The sequence below is a fragment of the Diachasma alloeum genome, unplaced genomic scaffold (assembly GCF_001412515.2).
Source record: "Diachasma alloeum isolate Michigan unplaced genomic scaffold, Dall2.0 Dall_scaffold_00766, whole genome shotgun sequence".
NCBI lineage: Eukaryota > Metazoa > Arthropoda > Insecta > Hymenoptera > Braconidae > Diachasma > Diachasma alloeum.
In genome coordinates, this window is record NW_021680896.1 from 110,370 (window position 1) to 131,376 (window position 21,007).

General features: G+C 38.6%; 1 protein-coding gene across 1 annotated transcript in view; it reads right to left on the bottom strand.

Moving 5' to 3' along the window:
• Nucleotides 1-688: 688 nt before the first annotated feature.
• LOC107044623 (nuclear pore complex protein Nup54) overlaps nucleotides 689-21,007 on the bottom strand; it is a 56,105-nt gene continuing 35,786 nt past the window's right edge. The window contains exons 5-6 of the mRNA XM_015266569.2: nucleotides 1,702-1,929; nucleotides 689-1,031 (exon numbers count right to left, since the gene is read on the bottom strand). Of these exons, the coding sequence (XP_015122055.1) occupies nucleotides 909-1,031; nucleotides 1,702-1,929 (351 nt within the window). The 3' untranslated portion in view covers nucleotides 689-908. The remainder of the gene's footprint in view (nucleotides 1,032-1,701; nucleotides 1,930-21,007) is intronic.

Here is a 21,007-nt window from a genome sequence, read left to right on the forward strand (position 1 = left end):
GGCGGCTAAGGATCCTTTATTTTCCCTCCCTAGGTTAGAAATATACTATTTTCACACACCTGCTCGGAAAGTTCGTATTGTACTCCCTGATGAGCGGGAGAAAAGTGAGTACATCTCGCACTAAGTTGGAAAGTTGTTCCCTCGGGCGGGAAGTACTGTTTTTATTTTCCGCCCAAGGACGGAAAGTCTGTACTTTTCTCCCTCGGAAGTAACTTTCCGCTCTTGGTCCACATTATACTATTTTATCTAGACTGGAAATAGTATCTTTCCCACCACGGAAGGAAAAATAAAGAAGTCGTGCCCACGTGCAGAATTACCTGGTAAGTACGTGGGTAAGGGTCCTTTATTTTACCTCCCGTGGTGAGAACATTCTTTGTCGTCACGGCGTAAGCGGAAAGGCAGATTTTCCTCCCGCGAGGCGAGAGGAAAGTGTGTCCCTTCCGTCCGCCGTGGCGAAAAAACGTTTTCCCACGATTTTCCCGCTTCGCGGAGGAAAATCTGCCTTTCCGCCTACGCCATGGCGAAAAATAACGTTCTCACCATGGGAGGTAAAATAAAGGACCCTTACCTACGTGCTTACCAGGTAATTCTGCACGTGGACACGACTCCTTTATTTTCCCTCCCTTGGTGGGAAATATACTATTGTTATACCATGCTAAGAAATTTCAATCAATGAAAATTCATTATATGTACGAAAACGTAATCCTTTATTTCATCATAAAACGGCCAATTATTTTATGAGGCAGTCCCACATTATTTCATAATAATTGTATCGATTGGCGATTATAATCCCTTTTTTTCATTGTTTTTATTTTCTTTGTATCATTTCATTACAGTGAATTTTCCCATGGCCACTCCAGAAAGACATTTCATGAAAGAGTTACAAGAGCAATTGTTTCGATGAACCTTCAGGAAATAGTATGCCCTGTCAGCAGATCTGCCATGCCATCCTTGATTACTTTCAAACTTTCCATGTCTGTGTTTATTGTGTCAATCAGCTGAGCCATTCCTTGTTGTTGCAAACTCAAGTACTGAAAAAGGAAGATTATTATTTTTCCGTCCCGGCGGGCGCAAAGTTACATTTCTCTGACTTTGCGCCTACGCCGAGACGGAAAATCGCGTTCTAACCACGGGAATTAAAATAAAGGACCCTCAGCAGCGTGCTCACCAACCTCGCCTTCGGCTCGGCTGGTAATTGCACTGTCGGCTGAGGATCCTTTATTTTCCCTCCCTAGGTTAGAAATATACTATTTCACACACCTATACGAAAAGTTCGTACTTTGCGCCCTGATAAGCGGGAGGAAAGTGAATACTTTCCACCCTAGAGCGGAAAGTACTCACTTTTCTCCCCCTCATCAGAAAGCAGAATACAAATGTTTCTGGCAGGCGTTTTAAAAAATAGCATTTGCTTCTCGGGTGGGGAAAACATCACTTCCCACGCTTGACGCACAATATACTATTTTGAATGATTTCACAATTGAAAACCAGTTTTCAACATTTTTCCGTAAAATCATTCATTGTGGAAATTATTTCATAATGAACTGATTTGATTTAAGCCATTTCATTAGTTCAAATAATAAAGTGTTTAGTAACCGGAATTGATGAAGAGAACTTTTCACTTGTTTTTCAAGAATTTGACTCTTTTGTTATTGAAAGAATAAACTTTCTCAATGGAATAAAGAAACAATCGAGTACACTTACAGCTTTGATATCATCTTGTACAATGGGATCCATAGAATATCTCTCTTGACTCTGCATATCAACGTGTTTTCTCATTCTTAAATGTGACAACATTTCACTAATTCTGCCTTTAAATTGTGTGGGTGCACTGATTTGTGAATGCATCGTTTCCAGTCGATTTGTTAATATTTCTTCCTCTGGCTGAAGGGAGAGACCAACTTTTCTGGTAATTTCTTGTCGCACTAACACCTAAAAACGGAAAAATAGAAAAATGAATAGAGTTGAATAGAGGAGACAGGAAAGTGAGGAGATTGTTCTCAAGTTAAGTATAAATGATTAATGAAATGAACATTGAGAAAAGATTATTTAATTTAATTGCAACAAATCAGAACAAATCCTTATGATTAAAGGAGCAAGGCGTTTTGTTATTTGTTTTCAATTTTTCAGTTATTGAGAAAAAAGTCCATACAGTAGAATCCCGCAGTTTGCATCCTTTTTGCACTACGCTATAATTATCGCCTAGCGCTTCTTTCCTTTCCACGAATGCATCTTTCCCTACCCTCACTCTGAAACAACTAATCGGGCGTGACGATTGAGCGGGATGATTCGAAATAAACATGTAGGTTTTTGCATGAATTTTAGATCGAGATATTTTTCATCATTGGATACTATGTTTTTTGACCTGCTGAATCCGAATATTAATATCTCAGAGCCAAACTCCTATGATTTTTCTTGCTATTAAAAATTGTTTATAAACAATTAGAAATTCGACAGTTACGGCCGGGAATTTTTTTTTTCATAAATTGAAAAAATTTATAACCAAATGATTTTTTAACGTGCTTTCGATATTGTTTACTGAAAATGATTGTTTTCGTGTATCACGATGATGTTTCGGTTCTTTATAGGATACCTGAGGCATTTATGAAAAAACCGACTTCATTTGCATTTTATTCATCTTTTTTAAAATAATTTTGTCCAATGAAAGATACAAACATTTTAATGATCAGAGGGCAAATGTTTTTCTTCTAAATATCCAAGACATTTTGAAATCGGCTAGTACTCATGTTTTTTCCGTGAACTCGACCGTTTGTTAAATAAAAAATTCTAAAGAATTTCATTTTTTACAATTTATACTTTTTTATTGAACAAACGGTCGAGCTGGTGAAGCAATTGTGACGAAGTAGGTTCGTTGTGTCCTCGACTGGACGTGTGGGGAAACGAAATAAGGTAATATTAATGCGCTCGCATGCCCCGGTCTCGAGTAGTGAGGTTAGAATTAAGAGAATGGAAGAATGATTGGAATGATGAATGCCAACGAGGAGTCCTGACTCACTAGGAACACCAGAAAGTTTGCAGCCACAGGAGAGGACTACCAATAGGCCTGTGGAACAAGAAACCATCTTCTGAAACCATGGAAAACACCAAACGAAAATCTTACACAGTCACGCCCTTCACACCTGTCATAACATTGTCCCGCGGGGTTATTCAGATCTCCTGCGGACCCAAAAGAATATCCCATGAGGGCACACAACCACACACACGCAAACCGTCAATAGTATGGGTAATCGCTGAGGCCCATCTACAAGGCAATCCTATACGTCGGAAAGACCTCACAGATGACCTGACCACCGGAGATACGCACCCGAGAGAATAGACGTCACCACCCGACAGCGAAATATGCAAATGAGGCCAGGATTGGCTAATATTTAAATTCAGGGCGAATGTCAAGGCCCGAGAGAAATGAAGTGAGACAGCATGAGATTGAGAGGGCAATGACGATTTCCACCTTTATCATCACTTCCGTCTCTACTGTCAATCGCTATGCACCGCTTTAAGTTTCTATAATTTTGTGTCCATTGCGTGGGTCCAATTAAGAAGCTTTTCGTGCAAACTTGACAACGGAGGAGGGAACAAGGTACTCCGGACCTTATCCCGATGTTTTGAGTATCTCTACTGTCAATCGCTTTGCATCGCTTTAAGTTTCTATAATTTTCGTGTCCATTGCGTGGGTTCAATTAAGAAGCTCTTCGTGCCAACTTGACAACGGAGGAGGGAACAAGGTTCTCCGGACCTTATCCGGAGGTTTTGAGTATCTCTACTGTCAATCACTTTGCATCGCTTCAAGTTTCTGTAATTTTCGTGTCCATCGTGTGGGTCCAATTAAGAAGCTTTTCGTGCAAACTCGACAGCGGAAGTAGGAACAAGGTTCTCCGGACCTTATCCGGGGGTTTTGAGGTGACTGAGGACAATTTCGAGGCGAAATACAAGTGGCGAATATTCAGGAGAAACTCCAGGCGAATATTTTATTCATCGCGCGAACACGTGGCGAGGAACAGAGTCGAGGCGTAATATTGGGTCAGGACGAATAATTCGAGTGAGTGTGCACATATAAAATATTATCATTGGTGCTACGGGCTCATTAGTGAGTACGAGCATTTTGGGGTTCATTGAAGCTCCTGTCAGCTTCTCTAACAGGAGGAATCTCATTGCGAACGGAGACTATCGACTCCATCTTGATAAAAGCGCGTGGCCGTCGAGTCGGTGCTATACCGGAGCGAATCGCAATAAATTATTGTGAGCGTTGCGAGCATCTGAGCGAAAACTCACATTAGGATAAATTGATCACGAGTAAAAGGCGTTGTGGAAGCCCAGGCAGGGTCTACGCACCTGTTCACCGTACATTTATTATTGACGAATTATTAAATTAACCACCGAGCCTCCGTATTGTTTCTCCGGATAGCAATTCACTAGTCATTCTGGGATCGTAATTTCTTTGAATTGTATTTGATTTGGTGAACCGAGGTTCGTAATTTATATTATTACTATTATTATTATTTTCGATTAGTTTCTTTTTCTCTATTTTTCTCATGGAACAAAAAGTATCATTGAATTTCTAGAATTATTATTTTGGGTGACGACCCGCCTGTAGCAAAATTGATTTTTTTTCCGTTTATAAAATTAGTTAAGTTCCATTCTTTAGAATATAGACCGTTCAGTGACTCGATAATCTTTCTCTTTTTTGAACAATATCCTCTCCTCCAAAAATATACAATAGAGTAAATAAATTAGATCAAGCACGAGCACACTGGACAACAAACGGGTAACGGTGTGCATTGCACTGCGTGCATCTGGAAGCAGAGTTCTCAGGAAAGTATTTTCCACAATTCCTTAGCTTTTGATTCATTCCTCCGAATTCAAGATGCGCGGTCAGACGACTTATAGTAATTTTGGCAGATTACATTATATTATTATCATTATTTCCCAAGACCACTGAGTTTAGTGAATTTACAGTTTTGAATCTACGTCCATTGTCACTTTTTGGTCACAACACGTAACCTTTCCCATTGCCTGATATTACAGAAACACCAGACAATGTCACAAAATCATGAGAACCAACCTATCTTAAAATGTGTTGAATATTCAGAAAAAAAAGTTCCCCGTCTGAAAAATGAAATTTTGTTGTTTTTTTTGGAAAAAATTATTTTAAGCAAGCAAGGATTCCAGCCTATCTGACAGAAGGCATGTTACCGTTACTTTTTGCGTCATTAGTCTCTTTTTTTTATTTCTCCCAATTCCATTGGTAGCAGGCTTCCGAATGGATCCGTAGGAATCGAGATAAGCGGTAGCGTATCGCCCAAGTCACGTCTGATAACCTCATAAAAACGACGAGAGCTACCAAGTATCTATACACGACACAACTTCCCCTTCCACTATCCTTAACTGACTTTCCATCAACTAATAAAAAATGCGGCCACTTAGACGAAAAAAGTCCTTAGTTACACTACATAAATCACCAATCCGCTTTCTACTGATGCAGTTATCAATTCAATTCATTCAATATTTACGAACATCACTGAGGAGGGACTACTAAAGAGGTGCAGCTTTATGGGTCTTTCCGTCCATTGAATTGTAAGGCGAAGGCAGGCATTGAAATATACTATACACTGGAAAGGGCACTGCAATGCCAGACTCGTAAACAGAAAACTAGCCAGAGGGAATTAGATTTTGGGGACCACCTCTCTCTCTCTCGACGGTGCGCATGCGCGTAACGTGCCAAACGACACACGGTACAAGTGAGTTGAGAAGCTTAGGTTGAGTTATGTGAATTGATGTGTTAAAGATTGTTTTGATGCTAGAAGGATAAATAAATATTGTTAGACACGCAAGAAATAGTCAAATGAAATATTAAAGACAATACGAATATGTAGTATTAGACTTTAGACTGCACTTCCACCTTGTGGTATTCTACGCAATTTACTTTGGTCACATGCTATGGGACACCCTGTATTATTTCATGTGTATACTGGGTACTCCCCTGCCACATTTATACCGTGTACTACACGGAGAAAAAAATACATCGTAATTTTGTGAGAATCCTTCCACAAATTAGTGTGCTGTTCACCAACGCTGGGAGATAACAGGGAGTCATCGGAGAATTCGCATGTGGCACACTAATTTTTACGGGAATCCCCCGAAAAAGTGGCCGGAGTCCCACCAAAAATTAGGGTGCCACTTATGAATTTTTCGATGACCCCATGTTATGTCCCGGCGTTAGGGGACAGCACACTAATTTTTGGGAGATTTTTTTCTCAGTGTACAAGCAGTATGTAAATCAATAAATCAATAAATTGGTGATGAAAGTGCCAATGCAGTGCTCGTAATAATAAGAAGACCGGTATCGTGCCAAAAAAATTGCAATTGGCGTGTGGAAGACTTCCAAACATCCAGGCTGTTCTTTACTCATGTTCAAGTGAGTGAAATTTTTCAATGATCGTTTTTTTTATTTCTATAATCGCTGATGACTCAAATTCAGAGTTAACCCAGTGTCAACCCTGGGTTTGCGGAGAAAAAAATTTCACTTGAAATAGTATTTTTTTTTTAAATTTATTTACTGCTTTTTAGTTACATGGTAACAATTTGCAGGGGGTAGTTTTACACATAAGGTTGAAAAATATTATATAAATAAATAAAAGTAAAAGACATTTGTCTAAAAATAGTTGATATTCAGCGATAGCAAGAAAATTCCAAAATTCAGTTACATAACCAGATGAATTTTCATAAAATTAATCCAACGATTTTGTTCCTGTTTGAATATATCACAGCATTCAGTTATTTGACAATTGAAATCTCAATTGCAAAGCTTTTTTACAATAGTAATAGAGGTCACTTGAAGCAGTATTTAAGGTTGAGTAAATTTTACGTACGAAACAATTCCATAGAAATCCTAGCAAGACAATTCGCTACACAGTTCTATTGGATTTCTATTGAATTCTCCATCAGTTTTTGACCGATTCAAAAACAAAAAAAACAACAAAACAAATGAAAACAACCGGATTTGCGCTAAATTTCGGGAAAAGCTTTAATATAGAAAATTCGAGAAAATTCGCCGATTCTTTAATCAAAAATCTGATTTTCAAAAACAAAAAAATTTAATTCTCAATTCGCAAAAAAAATTGAGAGTTGAATTTTTGATTCTCAATTATCTCTCAATCTACTCTCAACTTTTTTTTAGAGTTGAAAATCGGATTATTGATTCTGAATAATCTCGCAATCTAATTTCAAGTTTTTCTGAGAGTTGAGAACTGGATTTTTTTTTGACAATGGGATTTTTTATTCTCAATTATCTCTCAATTTATTTTCAGATTTGCATTTTGAAAATTGAATTTTTGATTTTTAATTGCCTTTCAATTTACACTCAATTTTTCCACAGAGTTGAGAATTCGGTTTTTTAAAAAATAAGATTCAGATAGAGCTGCGAATGCATTACATGACCCGTCATATGACGGTCATGTGACCATCATTGACGGTTATATGACGAGACGTTTTCCATAACTGTCACAATTTCCCCACCCTTCTATGACCGTCACAATTTGCCAAGAAAAAATGCCAGTCATTTTTCATCTACACAGATGCGAGCTGATTTTTTTATTATCAATTTTTCTTTAAATTCATTTTGCATTAGCCTAATGTGCATTTTGAAAAAAAAATTACGGTCATTTTCCATCTATCTAGAGATGAAGCTGTTTTATTTATGACGGTTACAAATTAGAAATGAGTTTGACCGTCATTATGTATCCATTGTGACGAGGAACTTTTTTATTAATTATTCGCCCACTCGATACGCCCCCTAAATTATTCTCTTTTGTGTCACCGTTGGTTTCACTCCCTCAAATTCTTTCTCCCTCCCTATTCCCCCTCGAGCTGTGAGAAAAAGAACGATAGCAGAGAGGAACGAGATAGTCCCCACACCACCACCAATGGAACCCGGGCCCAGAATCTCCCTCGAAATATAACCAGGATGCTCCCCAAAAGGGACCACAATTATAGGGCGATTCACAGTCGCCCCTGGAATTCAACCCACGAAATCCCCCCCTGGCAGCTTAGCACGAAGAAGCAGAGAGGACTACGAGGACTCACTCGTGCAACAGCCGTCCCCGGAAGCGCCACGCGCCACGTGTGAATAAAAGTCCTGAATTAGTTATTCACACAGAAAACGTTGTGCAGATTATCTGCAATCTTATGCAGGTTTTCCACATAAGCTCCGCGAACCTCCCACTATGTGTATAAAGTCTGTATAGTTATGCATGAAATATGCATAAAGTATGCATGAAATCTGCTAGTAACCAATTGCAGATTATCTGCACTATTTATGCATGTTCCGTCCATAAGAGTTCCGCAGAAAAAAAAGCCAGTACTCACCGAAATTTTAACGAATTGCCACTTCAACAATTCGGAATTTCATAGAGAAAGCAAGAAAAAATTGTAAATTCTAAATCAATAATTTAAGGGGATAATGGGACAAAATAGAACAGTAGAGGAAAGTGAAAGAGCGCTGTTTGTTGTATTAGTTTCGACTCTTCATCACGCTGTGGGTAGCTAAGGTTTCAGTTTGTCGCAGCCTCTCCTATAAAAGGTAAATAAGTGGAAGAAAATAAGTACGCACGAAAAAATTTAGTAGAAAATCCTCGCAAATTTGCTAGACAGTTCTTTTGAATTGTTAAATAGAAAATATTCTATTGATGCAGTTCCACATAAAAACGCAAGGTCAAAAAAGTCAATTACGGGGATTTTTTCGCTAATTTTTTTCTCCTGAGTGGTATGGGAGTTATTTCTCAGGTTGCATTTCAATGGTTTAAATGAGAACATTGCTGAAACTTGAAAAAGTAAGAATTCATTTTCTTCGTATATCCATCAAAAACGTTGTTTTTCACGTTTTTAGCTTAGAAATGCCCCTTGTACCACAGTTTTCATCCGATTTCAACTTTTTTTAAAAATGTTTGCTATACTCCAACGAACAAACCCAAGTATCCGTTTTGCTTTATATTTATCAGATAATGAGAAAATGATTTTTTTAGTATCTATTTTTTTTCCTTTTTTTAGCAAATGCTAAAACTAGTTGTTTTTCGTTATTCCACGTTGTAATCATACGTAATTTTAGCATTTGCTAAAAAGAGGAAAAAAAATAAAAAGTAAAAAAAACATTTTCTCATCATCTAATAAATATCAAGTAAAACGGATACTTGGCGTTTTTCGTTGGAGTATAACGAACATTAAAAAAAAAAAAAGTTGTAATTGGATGAAAACTGTGGTCCAAAGAGCCTTTTTAAGCTAAAAACGTGAAAAATGAAGTTTTTGGTAAATATACGGGGCAAAACGGTTCGAGTCCGAAATTTTTCTCACTTTTTTATATATCCCTTCATATATCAAAAGTCCTCCAATGGCTGTTGAAGCCGAGTCGAGACTTTTAAATTTCACCGCGGTCTCCCCTTAAAAATTTTTTTTCTGAATGTTGTTTAAAACTTCAGAAATTCCTCGATTATTTTGGGAAAATCAAATTTTATTCAAATTTCCAGAACACCTAAGAATTTTATTCAATTTTTTAGCAATTCCGGGAATTTCTTCAGAGTTTCTAGAAACTCCTTGAATTCACTTAAAATTTCCAGAAACTCCCTGATTTTTCTCGAAATTTCTAGAATCTTCTTGCATTTCCTTGAATTTTCTAGAAACTCCTTAAATTTTTTCAAAATTTCTGAAAACTCCTTGCATTCCCTAAAATTTTCTAAGAATCCCTGAATTTCCTCGAAATTTGTAGAAGTTTCTCAATTCCCTCGGAATTTTTAGAAACTCCTAGAATTCCAACGAAATTTCTAGAAACTCTTTGAATTTCCTCGAATTTTCTAGAAATTTCTTGATTCCCTCGAAATTTCTCAAAGCTCCTTGAATTCCCTCGAAATTTCTAGAAACTCCATGCATTTTCTTGAATTTTCTGAAAATTTCTTGAACATTTTAGAATTTTCTAGAAACTCCTTGAATTCTTTCGAAATTTCTAGAAACTCCCTGAAGTCCCTTGAATTTTCTAGAAAACTCTAGACCTGTAAGCTCAATTTCACAAAACGACTCCTCATAACGAAAACATAGACGTATCCTCATCAAAATTTTGCCCATATGTGTAAATCATGCCAAATCTGTGCGGAAAGTACACATAGATGTGCAGATAATCCGCATAAAAATTGTGTAGTTCATGCATAGCTATGCGGATAATCTGCATAACTATGCATGATTCACGCACTATTTACGCATGATTTGCACATAAGAGAGTGACTTCGGCTTATGTGTGAATCCCGCATAACTATGCAGATTATCTGTACACTTATGCGGATAGTCTGCACAGCGTTTTCTGTGTGTTAACCCATATACGTGCCTAAAAGCTGAAAAAGAGGACAAGAGGTTCCCACTGGATTTACATTGGTGAACCCCAGGATAACGGAGGTGGAGTGGAGACTCAATTGCCCGGCATTTGGAGTAGGAGAGATTCCGGAGTGTTCCTGAATCCTGAGCACCATTGTCGCAGACCCGCGAGTGAGTGCCGGTTACTTTTCCCATTTTCCCATATTCACCTGTTTCCCCGTTTAATCATTCCCCCCAACGGTGAGCCACAATTCTCTTTTATTGCCCCCGTAGAATTAAATCGGATTAGTTATCCTTCTGTATTATTAGTCTTGAATTCCATCGTCGCGACTACACGTATGAACAAATTCAATAGGCTTATCCTATAGGACTTCCTATAGGATTTCCTATAGGTTTGCCTATAGAACAATTCTATGGAGAATTGAAACACTTTCTATAGGATTTCGTTCCCAAGTCTGCGGGAATTAAGATTTCCTATAGATGAAAGATCTATAGAGGATTCTTTGTAGGATGACTTATAGGATTTTTTATTCAGGGAGAACATTGTTGAAATAACCATGGAATATCTATAGGAAAGATGACTATGGGAACTGGGCCATAGCAATTCGTTTATAGGGAATCTGTTCATGGGAATTTGATTGTTTATAGAAATTGTTCCATGAATAACCATGGGATTTCTATCGGGGAGATGTCTATNTTTATGGGGAATTTGATTGTTTATAGAGATTGTTCTATGAATAACCATGGGATTGCTATTGGGGAGATGTCTATGGGAATTGGGCCATAGGAATTCGTTTATGGGGACCTTGATTGTTTATAGAAATTGTTCTATAATTGACCATGGGATTTCTATCGGGGAGATGTCTATGGGAATTGGGCCATAGGAATTCGTTTATGGGGACCTTGATTGTTTATAGAAATTGTTCTATAATTGACCATGGGATTTCTATCGGGGAGATGTCTATGGGAATTGGGCCATAGGAATTCGTTTATGGGGACCTTGATTGTTTATAGAAATTGTTCTATAATTGACCATGGGATTTCTATCGGGGAGATGTCTATGGGAATTGGGCCATAGGAATTCGTTTATGGGGACCTTGATTGTTTATAGAAATTGTTCTATAATTGACCATGGGATTTCTATCGGGGAGATGTCTATGGGAATTGGGCCATAGGAATTCGTTTATGGGGATTCCAGTTTTTTAAAAAATCTTTCCTATAGGAAACCCACGGTTATTCATAGAAAAGTTTCTATAAAAAATTCGAATCCCTATAAAAAACTTCATATGGCTCAATTCCCATAGACATCTCCCCGATAGAAATCCCATGGTTATTCATGGAGCAATTTCTATAAACAACCAAATTCCCATGAACAGATTCCCTATAAACGAATTGCTATGGCCCAGTTCCCATAGTCATCTTTCCTATAGATATTCCATGGTTATTTAAACAATGTTCTCCCTGAATAAAAAATCCTATAAATCATCCTACAAAGAATCCTCTATAGACCTTTCATCTATAGAAAATCTTAATTCCCGCAGACTTGGGAACGAAATCCTATAGAAAGTGTTTCAATTCTCCATAGAATTGTTCTATAGGCAAACCTATAGGAAATCCTATAGGAAGTCCTATAGGATAAGCCTATTGAATTTTTTCATACGTGTAACTTCTCCCCCCCCCACCCTTTTTTTTGCAATACAATGAGAATCTTCCTTCTCGCGCTTTGTGTAGACAACTAATCGCCTAGCCTTCCCCTCGACCCTAGATCAATTGAGAAGGCATTAATTTTGTGTAAATATTTTTGTAAAGAATTACCAGAAATATAGATTACATTCTTCATATAATTAGCTTCCTGTAATTCAATGCGAAAATCCCCTCAATCCCCTCTCGATTAGTCTATTGCCTAATAGCTAGTTTAAAGGTTTAATACGCAAGGTAATTATTATTTCTATTATTATATTCATTAAATTCCCCGGTCACTCCACACAGATGGTTTGGCAACAATTCACTTACAAATTATTTGTGGCGATCATTTGTAGTTACAAAATTTGTGCGTCACATGACCGTCATTTTTGGGTCATTTACGCGATCTAAAAAATGACGGTCATTTTGCATCTCTAATTCAGAATCATTGAGAATCAACAATGCTATTTGCAAAAACAAAAAAAATCAAATTCTCAGTTCTCAAAAAAGTTGAAAGTAGATTGAGAGATAATTGAAAATCAAAAATTCTTTTTTCAAATATACACCGGAGCATTTTTTCGGAATTTTCAGATAACTGGATAATTTTCTCCAATTTAAAAAAGAAAACGCAGAATTTTCGCAAATTTTTTAATAAACTGGAGAATTTTCTCAAAAAACGGGGAATTTTGTCGAATTCTCTAAAAAACCGGAGAAATCCTCTGAATTTATTAGAAAATCAATGAATTTCATCGAATTTTCTAGATAACCGTAGAATTCTCCCGAACTTATTAGAAAATCGGCGAACCTCGTGCAATTTAGTAGAAAATCGGAGAATTATTACGTGTGTGACTTAATTTGTTACAGATTTTTTCTTCGAGCTTAAAATTATATTTAAAATAGAAATATATTCGAGGTCTTTTCTGGTTTTGAAAGGATCGGATAAAAGGTTTCAGAACACGGAACGACAATTCTATGTAAGTTACACAACCTTTCAGAATAGCAGAGTTTACGATGGCAACTGATAAACAGTACATTCGGCATTTTATACGAATTCCAAAAAGGAAAAAAATGCTTCTGAAGCACGGAATCAATGTATAGTGTTCTTGGTGCCGACGTTGTATCTTATGAAACGTATGATTATTGGTACAAACGTTTTAGAAGTGATGATTTCGATCTGATTGACCAGCCGCGTCCTGGACAGCCTCGAAAGTTCACAGATGCGGAATTGCAAGCTTACTGGATGAAGACTCAACGCAAACGCAACAAGAGCTTGCAGCTCAGTTAGGAGTCACCCGAACAGCTATTTCTAAGCGTTTGAACTCTGGATAATTTATGGTTTTTCAGAGAAAATACAGGATTAGTTGAAAGTTGGAGTGATGAGGCGTAAAATGCATTTTATGCCAGTCGCCCTCTTTCCTATCAACTTTACTATCGGGAAAATTTGATTTTTGAATTTTGATTCTCAGGTATCTCTGAATATACCTTCAATTTTTTTGAGTTGAGTGTTGGATTTTTGATTCTCAATTGTCTCCCAATCTACTCTCAGTGAATTGAGAGTTAATTCAAAATCAAGAATCCAACTCTCAACTTTTTTGAAACAATTGAGAAATAATTGAGAATCAAAAATCCTATTTTCAGTAGTAATACCACTAGTGTTTCAAAATTAGCGGAAAATATCCGATTAATTTTGAAGCACGAGTGGTATTTGACGGAGTATTTCCCCCATCGGAACCTCGGCCAATAGGAGGGCCGCATTTTATGTCACGTGGTACAACCTACACGGTTTTATATCGGTAAAATTTGGTAAAACCACGGCACGTTGGGAGAATAAACAAAATAATTGAAATGGGAAAGTGTAGGTTGTACCACATTGACATCAAATGCTGCCCTCCAGTGACCGAAATTCCGATGGAGGAAATACTCCTCCAAATACCCCTCGAGCTTCAAAATGCATCGGGTATTTCCCTCAACCTTCCCTGCAAACAAACGATCGTGTCAAGTTTTGTAGGAAAATCCCTCGCGCTTCGCGTTCGGGATTTTTAATCCTACAAAACTTGACACCTTCGTTTGTTTGCAACGAAGCTATCCGAAAATACCCGATCATTTTGAAGCTCTCGGGGTATTACTACTGATTATTTTTCCACTCGGATTTCGGCCAAGCGGAGTGCACTGAACAGCATCCGGATACATTTACACAGCCATACATTTATAACCCACTTTTTGTTTATCTGTCACACAGAATATTAAACGTGAAATGCGTTTAAACATGAGAAACATTTGAAAAGCTACTAGTGAATTTCCATCGGAAATTGTTCAAAAATTTCCGAATTAAAACTATTTGATAGCCTCAAATACTGTGCTCTGATTGGCTGAAATCCGAGTGAGAAAAATAATCAACAAAAAAAAAAAACAACATTCAATTCTCAAAAACTTTTCGGGAGAATTCTCCGATTCTTTGAAAAATTCGAAGAAATTCGCCAGTTTCATAGAAAATTATAGAAAATGCTTGGGTTTTCTAGAAAGTCACAGATGAAAAAATTTAAGCCGCGATTACTCGCTCAATGAGTGCGGCGCCCCCCGTTTTTGTCTATTTATATTTTAGTGTTTCTTAACACTTAAAAATTCTGAAAAATTAGAGTTCCTAGTTCAATCTTTTTATTGAACGTTGGCATTGTCTGGTTTTTTTTATCGAAAAATTTGTTTAGCTACAGAAAAAAATGTCGAACGGACAGAAAAGCGCGCCGCGCCGCTACGCCCGGTGCGAGTGAATCTCTGTCGATCACTCGAACGAGCTACATTTACAGCTTCATTCACTGCCACATTTGAAAGGCGCACGTAGCGGTAGGCGCCAATGTGGCAACAGCGCGCTCGGTTTACTCCAACGGCGCTGCGCTAACCATGCGATGAACGAAGGCTGGCGGCCGAGCGCGACTGATCGAGGGTTAATAGCAATATTTACCTAGTGAATTGGTTAGAAAATTCTATTGGATATCTATTGAACTCTCAATTAGTTTTTAGCCGATTCTATTCAGATGTTTAATAAAAGATATTCAATAGAAAAAGTCAATAGAATTCGATCTTTTTCTATATATAATAACTTATTCTATTGAGATATTTTCTATAAAATTTCCTCTTCTCAAATTTTCCAACTTTTCTTGTTTGATTTTCTTGATGAGAACAAAAGGAAAATAGACTGAAAAAAAACTTGAGCCAAGGACATTCTATAGAAAATATCTGAAGAGAATAAGTTACCTAGAAAAATCGAATTCCATTGACTCTTTCTATTGAATATTTTCTATTGAACATTTTAGTAGAATCGGCCAAAAACTAGTAGAAAATTCAATACAAACTGCAATAGAAATTTCTAACAAATTCGCTAGATTTTTCTATTAATTCATACGCGGTTCTTGAAAATTGTTAGGTTTTCGAGAAAATTTCAAGAAAATTTTCCGGATTTCGAGAAAATTATACGAATGGCTCTGGCGGACCAAGTTGATAGTTGGGCTTTCAATGATTTCCAGTGTTTGAGAGAAAATTGAGAGTTAGTTGAGGATTGGAGCAACGAGGACTACAATGGCATTTTATGCAAGCCCCGCTCCATATTATCAACTTTTTTGAAAATTGAGAATTGAATTTGTAATTCTTGGTGATCTCTTTATTCCCAATCAACTTTTTCGGAATTGAAAATTAACCTCAGGAGAATTTTAATAGATTTTTTTTTTTCAAAGATAATTTAAAATGAAGTTTCTAGTGAACGGAAATTTTTAAAATTAAATAGGAACAGGAGCCGAAAAAAGCGAAAAATGTGAAAATCGACTTCTGGCCATTCATTAGAGCCTAGAAAGATCAAGATCAAGGTTGAACGTGAGTCAACTTTGGGCCAACTCTGCACTGACTTTTCGTCAACTTTGGGTCAACTTTTGCTTGGTCTTGGGTTAACCTTGGCTTGACCACGAGCCAACCTTGGCTTGACAATGGGTCCACCTTGGCTTGACCATGGGTCAACCTTGGCATTCCTATTTGTATTAGTGATTTGACTGATGGGAAATGGATTTCCACGCATATATCGCGACTGAAGAAGTTCCCACGACAGAGAAATCAAGTAAATGATGAAGTAACATGAATTTTCAACGTGTTATAAGATTTAGGTGTTTCTTCTCAAATGTAGGGAGTTATATGTATGAACATGAATATTGCTCCCATAGATTTTCCCTCTTGCATGTCGTATAAGTTCATATTACATCGCTGGGTGGGCTGTGAAAGAAATGAAAGTCAATTGTGAAGAGTGTAAAAAATCATTGACCACAAATACCCCTGATCAAAATACTCCTCATGAATGGGCAGAGATTATCAACAACGGAGGATTGGTGCATCCGACATTATATTTATATCAATTAATAGAATATGCAGAGCGAATATGTAAGGGAAACCAGAAGGGAATTAAGATTCGATAATGTTATTGAAAAATTGAAAAAGGTGATTTGTGAACGTACAACTGCATTTTTGAGAAGTCAATTCTGTGATGAGCACAAATTGCTGGAAAAAGTTGTAACAAAATTTTTATCCTTCCGTGTACACGTCATAGCTGATGACGCTTCTGTAGCAACCCAAAAAATTGCATTCTCATCAAAAAGTGGATTTATGAGAATTGCAGCAACCAATGCAAGGAAAATTACACAGAAAGGGAAACATCTCCAACCAAGTCCGCTAATAAACAGATCTCCACCTACATCAATCAGACTCCAGCGGCCAATATTCCAAATAGCATTGCTGTATCAAATCTACCAATAATTCATCCTCAACCTCGCAAGTTGCAATTAACGACTTCTCTGAGCGATACTGCCACAGTATCAGTATCAAACTTCAAAGTTAGGTCTGTGATAAAAACGTATATTAAGAAGTAGAAGTGAATTACTTATCTAGCCATAAGAATACCATGTATAATTTTTCCAGCCCTGAGATATTTTATAGTGAAATGAAATTCCCAGAAGATACAGATCATTTTAGTCGTCATTCATAATAGTTGAAAATTCATGATACGTCCAAAACATGTATATTTGTTGAATATGCTTATTTTAATAAAAAATTATATTTTTTATTCATTATTATCGCGTAATTATAGTGAAATTATATTGAATGGTATTGAAATTATATTGGAAGTGATAATCCTGTATATGTGTGATTGAAATTATATAATATTAAAATGGAAAACGATTTGAATATTTAATTGTTCGCATATTAAATAATTGTATTGGGATGGGAAATTTTCTTGTCTAGTGGGGCGATAGGGTAAATGAGGCAGCACAGAGGAAATCGCTAGCCTGAATGCAGATGACATTGAGGCCCACCAACGCATCGTGGAAACCCAATGGACGAATTTCTCATCGTACCACGAGGCACCGATCGAGGGTGTCGCTGAAGATGTCCTCGAGCATCCCTACTTTGTGGAGGACGCATTCCAGCAGGCGCTCAACGCATACACAACGGCGGTAAAAGAGCTTGGGCGGATCATGGCAAAAATTCGAGCCAAGGACCGAGACTAGATCTCAACAGGAACATCATCGGCAAGCACTCTTCGGAGAATTGACATCCCAGAGATCTCTGGGAAGTACGCCGAGTGGAAGGCCTTCTATGACATCTTTTTTCCGCTCGTTCACGAGAACCCGAAGATGTCGGAAGTGGAGAAGATGGTGAGGCTGAAGGGCGCCCTGAAGGGCCAGGCGGAGGCACTCATAAAAAATATCGGAGTTGAGGCAGCCAATTATTCAATCGCTTGGAGGAAGCTCATTATATGTTACGAGAATCTGAGGCTCATAATGGCGTCTCATCTGAATCGGATCCTCAACATGGAGCAGCTCAAGGAGAAGTCAGCTGCAGGGTTGTTGGCCATCGTCAACACCACAACGGAAGCTCTGGAGGCATTGAAGTCACTGGGGACTCCCACCAAACACTGGGACATCATCGTGGCCCAGATCATGAGGAGAATCATCGACGCAGACATCAGAGAGGCCTGGGAGGTGAAACCCGGGGATTCAACACAACCTCCGGAGCTGAAGGCTTTCCTGGAATTCCTCAAGGCTAGAACACGCGCCTTGGAGAACGTGGAACGGGAAGAGCACAACGGGGCCCCAAAGAAGCCAGTACCCAAGCCGAAGCCGACGGTGAAGGTGCACCAGCTGTTATCAGGGAAATCTTCGGGGCAATCACTAGCAACTCCGTCCAGCAAATCAATGGAGCCTCCATCAGCCAAGAGGAATTGCATTGTCTGCGGCGGGCCTCATTGGATCGGGGCTGAATGCTCGAAGTTCACCTCTTGGAGGCCGCATGAAAAGAAGCAGTTCCTGGAGAGCAACGGCCTGTGCTGCAACTGCATGGGCCCCCACCGAGCACACAAATGCAAGAGTGACCGGAGATGCAAGACGTGTCAGGGACTGCATCACACGCTCATCGACAACGCCCCGATCACAGCAGGAAAGCCAACGGTGGACTCATCAGGAGCCTCAAGGTCATCAAACCCCAACACAAGCGGTTGAGTACCAAATTATTATTATAATATTGTGAGGGAAACTCGACTGCTGTTTGTTGACAGGCGACATCCAGACCATCATCCAGGAACAGACATTCATTAATCAGGAACCTGTCAACAAGTCATCCGGTCCATCATCGCGCGAAGACGCAGCATCACAAATTGAGTCATCTGCACGGACACTCATCGAGAAGAAGAGGTTAACGATCTCGCACAATCAGATTGGAGATTCTGGACAATCAGAAAAGTACCAGGTGGGACATCAACCTCATTTAAAGCCCACGTACGCTGGAGATCATCGTCAATCAGAGAAGTACCAGGTCAATCATCAATCAGAACCGTACCAGGTGAATCCGGTGGACACCATCAACGTTTTGGAAGCTCAACGACCTCATCAGAATGTAACTCAACTGGTAATCTTGCCGACGGCGAGGGTCTTCGCCCTCAATCGTCACGGAAATTCAAGGCCAACACGGATTCTCATCGACCAGGGCTCAGAGATAACACTAGTCTCTGAGCGCTTGATCAATCCACTTCATCTGGAGAGATCTTCATCAATTTTCATCATCGGCATCGGAGAAACCTCATCGGAGAGCACGCGTGGTGTAGTGATTCTCGCCTTACAACCGAGGTACGAACCCGCTACTCAAATCAACGTTAACGCCCACATCCTGAGCAAACTGACGGCGAACATACCGCAATTCACTTGCGAATCAACGATTCCTCATCAACTACGAGAACTTCAACTGGCAGATCCTCACTTCTTAAAACCTAGAGCCATGGACATCATCATCGGAGCTGACGTCTACGGGAGAATCATCGGAGAGAGAATCATCAGGTTCAAGGTGACGAATCTGATAGCCCAGCAAACCAACAACTCTTGGAACTCCTGCAGAAATTTTGGATTCAGGAGGAACTACCAGATACATCATCATCATCAGTCTTGACGAAGGTTGAAGCGGAGTGTGAACTACACTTTATCGAGACTCTGCGACGAGATTCGTCAGGAAGCTACATTGTGCATCTCCGGTTTAAATCATCGCGAGCCGCCTTGGGGGATACAATATCATCGGCCAAGAGACCGTTGCAGAAGCTCATCAGGCGACTGTCATCGGATCCGGACACTCATACACGCTACATGAAATTCATCGAGGAGTATGAGTCCTTGGACCACATGCAACGAGCATCATCGACGTCGGAGCCTGAACGGGCATATTATTTGCCTCATCACGGACTGCTTAAACCAGACAGCATGACCACAAAATTGAAAGTGGTGTTCGATGCCTCGCATCGAAGCTCAGCGGGGGTGTCATTGAATGACATCCTACGTACAATGAACGCTGGAGTTGGAAAACATACAAGTCCATCTCTGGAGCGACTCATCAGTGGCCACCACCTGGATTAACGGAGGTCCATCCCGTTGGAAGGACTTCGTGCAGAATAGGGTTCTGAAGATAAGAGATACTCTGCCTTCTGTCACCTGGAGACATATCAATGGCAAGGAGAATCCGGAACTCATCTTGATTTATTCTCCGGCAATTCATCCCACTTCATTTTCCCTCCCGACCTCCCTATCATCAGCATCATACAAGATTCTTAACACGGACATGATCTAAAAACTGCATAAATGAACTCCTGAGATCAAAATTACTTATCCTGGCACAAGAAATGGCAATTTCAGATTTGACGAATACAAGGCTTCCATGCGGAAGCAAAAAATCCAACTCTCAATTCTCAAAAACGTTTAGAGTAGATTGAAAAACAATTAAGAATGAAAAATCCAACTCTCAACTTTCACAAAAATTTTCAAGTAGATTAAGATAGAATTAAGAATAAAAAATCCTATTTTCATAAAAAAAAAAATTCACCTTTCAATTCTCAAAAAAGGTAAGAGTAGATTATGAGACAATTGAGAATCAAAAATCCAAATCTTTATTTTCAAAAAAATTGAGTCGATTAAAAGACAGAATAAAAAATGCAACTGTCAACTATAAAAAAAGTTGAGCGTAGATTCAGAGATAGTCTGAATCTGAAGAATCAAAATTCCAAAATCAAATTTTCAATTCTGAAAAAAGTTGATTGTAATTGAAGAAATCACTAAAAATAACAAATCCAATTGTCTGTTTTAACCCGTCACTAGGCGCGCTATGAGCGATTCCCTCACAACAATTTTCACTCCATAGGAAATATACCCTAAAAGAGCAAATCTTCGAAAACCGGAGAATTCTCTCGAAAATCGGAAATATTTCTCGAAAACTTCATAGAAAACATGAGAAGATCTACCGGAAAAAATTAACACGAATAGAATAAGAAATAAAAACTGCGGGGCTACTTCCAAGCCCCACTTTTATGTCACCCTAGTTTCCTACCATTCCCGTAGTTACCGACATAGCTATGGTCGGAATGAAGCTTCTTGCTTTGACCGCAAAG